At 37.4% G+C, this 5,854-nt stretch overlaps 1 protein-coding gene across 1 annotated transcript; it reads right to left on the minus strand.

Annotated features, from left to right (window-relative positions):
- Positions 1-2,710: 2,710 nt before the first annotated feature.
- LOC116803559 (putative mediator of RNA polymerase II transcription subunit 29) lies at positions 2,711-5,316 on the minus strand. Its single transcript, XM_032727362.1, has 3 exons — positions 5,100-5,316; positions 3,219-5,037; positions 2,711-3,162 (listed from the first exon to the last, which is right to left on the minus strand). The coding sequence occupies exons 1-2, from the start codon at positions 5,298-5,300 to the stop codon at positions 4,516-4,518; spliced, it is 723 nt and encodes a 240-aa protein (XP_032583253.1). The 5' UTR covers positions 5,301-5,316; the 3' UTR covers positions 2,711-3,162; positions 3,219-4,515.
- Between the last annotated feature and the right edge of the window lie 538 nt (positions 5,317-5,854).

The raw sequence follows: 5,854 nt of genomic DNA on the forward strand, positions 1-5,854 counted from the left end.
CAGGGAAAAAACGCCTTTAGACTCAGTATTCAATTAGTCCAGATGGATGTTAGAACTACAGGCTAAGCCTGCAGCTTGATTACTATTTTTGTCAGGGAATTAATGCTTGTGAATGTCTGAATTTATATTAATATAATAATAAAAAAAACTTAAGAAATTGAAAAACGGAAAAAAGTAATGTCTGAATTTATATTATTATTTTAATAATAAAACTTAAGAAATTGAAAAACGGAAAAAAGGGTATGCATGAATTTAATATTTATTATAATCCTAGTGTAAGTATTATCGAATATACATTCCTATTCTATTCTATTAGAAACTAATAATAATTATATTAATACACTTGTTTGTAACGCAATCAAATGTTAAGATGCCAATTTATAAATTCCTTCACATATCAGAATTAACATTATTCACATGGTAACATTTACCAGTATTTTCCTCTGTTGGGACAATTTCCCAGCCATGTGGGACATTTTTGTGCGAGTTCGAAATGTGCCTTAAAAGCTCTGCAAGTTTTTAGAATGAGATTTTCTCTTTGTACTCTTAAATTGTGTTCTCTTAATTTTAGTATAAATAAATATATAAATAAACGTGTAAATTAAACCTTGTAATTATAATTATGTCACACAATTTTGTATTATCCGATAAGTAAAATTTAAAATGAATAACAATTATCAATTATATTATTATTATTACTTGTGCTCTCTTTGACGAACGCCTACTCTCTTAGAAGCACTTTTCCCACTGACCTACAACGGCTGTTCTGGTAACAGGCCAAAGACCGATTCTCGATTCCCAATTCCCGATTCCAAGTCGCGTCTGGGTTCGAGTCGAGTTACATACTTCAGCAAATGTTGTGATAGGTTGCGGGCTGCTTTTGGCCCTCTGAAAACGCAGCATCACTTGGGCCAAGTAGATACGAATACGACCAAGTGGGTCGTGGCTCAGTCTGTTCGCAATGAGTTGGCTCAAGGAGATGACCGAAAAACGATGGAAAGCGCGATTTTCATGCAATATTCCTTGAAAGTTGTTTTGGGCATTATGTGTTTTAATTCCAACTTTAATTGAAATTAAAGCAAGAGGGGAAATTTAATCAAAATGTGTAATAATAAAAAATAATTCATGCATATTGAATGGCTAAAATCATATAAATTTGCATTTGCGTTGGATGAATACACTTTGTTTATGTATATATAGTAATAACATAACTGCATATCCTTTATTGTCGCTCAGTACTATAAATAACCCCAATTTGACATAAGAGTACATGAATATTTCGGTCTCTTCTCTTGTCACACCTTAAAATAAGTTTTATCTGAAAGCCCAGCGTGGGTATAAAATAATTCAAACGACTAGGGAAAAAAGTGGAAAGCTCATTAAACACTTGCTAAATCACACTTTTGCCCCATTAGAGCACAAAATAAGCGAAAAATGGTTGAAAAGCAGGAGTGGTAGGGCCCACCAGGAGACCCACAGACCCGGACTCGGATTCGGACCCACAATCCCAATCCCAATCTCTGTCCCCGATCCCAGGGCGACCAGACTAGACCCGAACTTTGAACCCAACAAATAACCCGCGGCGCGGCAACTCTGGCAGATGGAAATGAGGCGAACGATGGACAGCATGGGTTTAATGCCAAGGCTGACAAAACTAACTCGGCTACTTTAACCCCTGCTGACCAATAAAGCCGCTTGTGTGATGGCAACACAAGCAACAATGAAAAAGTTTAGCCAGCAACACATGTTCAAACCGAAACAGTGGAACACCGAAGCTGCGAGTGGCTGGATCCCAAATAAAATTAAGCACATTAAAAAATGCTTCACAAATTTACAAATCTCTGGGAGAGATAAAACGCTCGATTAACGAGGAGAATGAATGGAATACAGGGAATATGGACCAAAAAAAGGTTAACAAGGGCAGAGTGTTTTGTGAAAAATGAGGTGGTACGCAAGGTTTATGACCTGCTTCCAATCTCATTTTCAGATGCACATATTAGATAAGCGCCCCACTCATACACATCCAGTTAAATCTGCGCTGTTACGATCTCATTACTCCCCAAAACTTTAGATTCATTTCCCGGCACACTGCTAATAGTTTTGACCTCAACAACCGAGGCCTCACCACACAAGCATCGCACTCGCTTTAGCATATAAAAATACAACGGTGTACATACATAACAGCAACTCAATTAAGGACTTTATTAACTCTTGCCTTTTTCGGACAGCTACAAATGTGCTACGAGTAATGAAGGTAAGCTTTCAAAAAGGAAAACCAGTATAAAGTGGAAAAAATATTTAATTGAATTTTAAGGTATATTTTAGTCATGCAAAACAAGATATAAATCATTATTTTAGGGTATTCGTTACTAGCAAACACTTATAAAATCTAATAATAATTTGTTATATATTTAACCAAAAAGTAATACAATAAACACCTAAAGACTAGGTAATTACCATGATTAACTACATTTTAGTAGTATTTAAAATGTGATAGGCTCAAAATATATGAACATAAAATGGTTGAGCTAAATTTAAAGATAAATTGTCAAGGCGAAAAATAAATTGTGTTGCAAAGGGAACCAGTCACCCAAAATCCCAAGCAGAAATAAAATCAGGCACTCCGCACCGGAAAAGCTCGCGGGAAAATGGTATTGCCTACCGGGAGCCCTTCATCTCACCCTGTGTGCACACAAATTATGCGTAATAATTTTATTTGCATGTTTTATTTAATTTTTTATGCCACTCTGATTACGAAATTGAATTGGCAGCTTAGTTTTATGCGCTCAGCTACTTGAACGGAGCAATGATTTCAATGGCCAGGTGGGCGAATCCCACCCCCCGTTGTCATACAATTAGCAAGGTCGGATGGATATAGCCAAACACCAGCCCCATTCCCAACCCCACCATCCGGCTACAACCGAATTCCAGCAACTTTCTAATGATGTTCGTCCGAAATTTCGCTCTGGTCTCATCTTCAGTTTCATTTGCTTTGACGTCGACATCGTTTCATTTTACTGATTTTCTTTGTTGCTGTCGCTGCTGATTTTGTTGTTTCTTGCCTTTCTTCAGTCACCCGAAATTTAATGCTGAATCATTACCAAGGAGAAATTGTGGGCCGAGGTGGAGAAAGCGTCCTCCTTTCCTCCTCCCGGCTGGCAACTTAAATGCGCTTAAAATTAAATCTGATTTCATGAATATTGATTGATTGCTTTTACCTTGAATGAAAATCCGCTTCCGTGCTACTTTTTCTTGGTGGTTTTTTTCTGGTTGCCTCTTTCTCGTACCTGGCCGCACATCCTGTTTTCCGGTCCCTCTATCTCGGTATTGTTTGGCCTGAATTTCCCACACCCACTTGGTTTCCTTTTTGCGTAAGTTAAATTAATGAGCTTGAGTTGCCGCCTCACGGTAGCTTTCTTTTTCTTTTCGACCAACTTTTTGTAAAATATTTTGACCAGAAATAAGATGATTTAATTGAGTGTAAGGATTGCGTCTTGTTTTAAAAATGGATTGGGAGTATTACAAAAAATATATATATATTTGTTAAATATAAGCATATGCAACCAAGCCACGATTTTGATTCCTTTTATATAGGAATAGTAAGTTTCAAGGCTAATAATCTCAAGCATATAATTGAAATTGAAAATTGCTTTTAGCTCTGCCAAATAATTTAAATTAAGATTAGCTAATGCATTTAGTTTACAGGCTTACGAAGAGCTTTCTGGGGCCGATTTTGCCAATCAGCCGCAGACAGTCGAAGAAATTTATGAAGAGAAACTGGTAACAAAAATAAGCAGGAAGCAAAACAACAAGGGAAACGAATTTCCTGTTGAAAAACAATAATAAATAACAAAGGAAGGACAAACCACAAACACACTGAGAAACACATGCAAACAAGCTTAGAATGAGACAGGGAAATACGAAAAAGAAGAAATGACAAATTCTCGTTGAAGGGAAACATCTGGAAAACGCACTCAGAACGTCCTTCTATTTTCTTTCCCTGCTTTCCTTTTTTTCTTATATTAAAATTTCTTTTGGTTTCAGCAGCTGGCATAGGTTCGATAGATGCGAAGAATGGGGTAAAAAATATTTTACTTGTCTGTGGAAATCAAATTTTGGTTTTTATTTTCTTATAGATATTTGTCCTTTATTTCTGTCATGCCTTGATTTTCTTTTCGGCTGTCCTTGAGGCGAGTGGGTGAGTGTGTTTGTTGCTGTCAGTTTCAGTTCCGCTTTTGGGGGACGCTAACTTTTGACTTCCTGTCAATGGTGACAGCTGCAGCGGTCTAGCTGACCTTTCTCTCCATCGCCTTCCGCCTTTTTCCAGACGGTTATCAGACCGTACTTTTCATTTCTTGAATCGAGTGAAGGTTTCACCAGTTTTTTTTTAGCGTTGGTCTATGTCTACTGCTGTTTGATATGTATGTATTTATTTATTAAAAGTTTCGAATCGCTTTCTTGCTTATCTTTAATTTATGAATAATCTTTAATTTGTGTTATATTTAGTTAAATGTTTCAAGACTGTCTATAAACTCCAACATCGCTGCCTGAATTACCACTGGGATTGTAATTAACATTTTGATAATGATGATAAGTTGGACTATTTGTATTTTTAGTATTAGCCGTAGGTGGGTTTCCTAAATTAGTTTTTCCGGAATTATTGTTAAGATAATTATGAGCATGGAAATTTGTACTGTGTGTAAAAGTTTTTCCATCTGAGTCACTGGGTGCCTGATTGTTTGCAGTATTGGTTTTTCCACCTGCGTTATTGGATGGCTGACTATTCATCGTATAACTAGGCATTTGACTATTTGTTGTAAAAGTTTTGCCTTCGCCATTATTAGTATTTTGAATGTTTGTTATAGATGACACTCCGCCCTTTTTTTTCAAGGTCGGACTATTTGCACCCGTATTACCAGTTGACTGTTGACTGTTTGTGCCAGAAGTTTTTCCACCTGCATTGTTGAATGGCTCGCTGGTTTGTTCGTATGGACCAGGCTCGAACTCTCCTCCAGTGTACCGCATTCCATAAATTACCTGAAAACAACATGTTTTTCAATAAAGTGACCCTTCAAAGAAAATACAATCTTTTGCCTCACCCTATTAACGTCACAGCAAGTCTCAAACGAAAAGCACTGCCTGTTGAAATAAGCAGCGGGATTTCTTTGCGTGCTGCGACCATCTTTACAAAAAAGCGTGGGCACACACGCATACATCTTGTTCGGTCCACAATATCCTCCAGCCTGGGCGGTACTGAACAGAAAGAAGCTCATTAGGACAATTTCCCATCGCACCGACATGGTAACCCGAGAACTCATAACTGAGATCGAACTCGAGTAAAGATTCGCATTTATACCGCTCAAAGTATTATCTCTTCGTGGAAGTGATTGCTGCGGGTCTTATCGGCCTATAATTAATCAGAGGTTGTGTGAAATATTATAAAGAAATATATATGCACTTTCCGAATCAAAGGCCAAGTCATTTTCCCTTGATCTGAGAATCAAAACCAACAGCACTCACATTTTTAAGCTTTGCTTGAATTGTTTCAAGCGCTGAAATGCACTTACATAAATTTAAAATGCAATATCAAATGCGGTTTTGGCCGAGGAGGAGGAGATACATTTTTTCGTAACTTGGAAACTAAGCCAATATGGATTTACAAAAGTAGAGCAGTAAAGGGCATCCAGGCTCTGTTTTGCACTTTTGCGACCCACAAATCCATCTTCTAAGGCACCTTCGTTAACCTAGATTGTATGGCAACAGCATTTCCATGGAGAGCGCATTAAAAGCGAGAGTTTGAAGTGTGTGGGTTAGTTAGGGCCGGAATGGAATCCTGAATAGAAACCCAAGGAAA

The sequence above is a fragment of the Drosophila sechellia genome, chromosome 2L, assembly GCF_004382195.2.
Source record: "Drosophila sechellia strain sech25 chromosome 2L, ASM438219v1, whole genome shotgun sequence".
Classification (NCBI taxonomy): domain Eukaryota; kingdom Metazoa; phylum Arthropoda; class Insecta; order Diptera; family Drosophilidae; genus Drosophila; species Drosophila sechellia.

What these genes read in the sequence shown, in the direction of transcription:
- LOC116803559 (XM_032727362.1), bottom strand. Translation starts at nt 5,300, where the DNA reads ATGTCGGTGCGATGGGAAATTGTCCTAATGAGCTTCTTTCTGTTCAGT. An exon ending in CTTGCTGTGACGTTAATAGG is followed by an intron (nt 5,038 to 5,099) that starts GTGAGGCAAAAG and finishes TGTTGTTTTCAG; the next exon opens with GTAATTTATGGAATGCGGTA.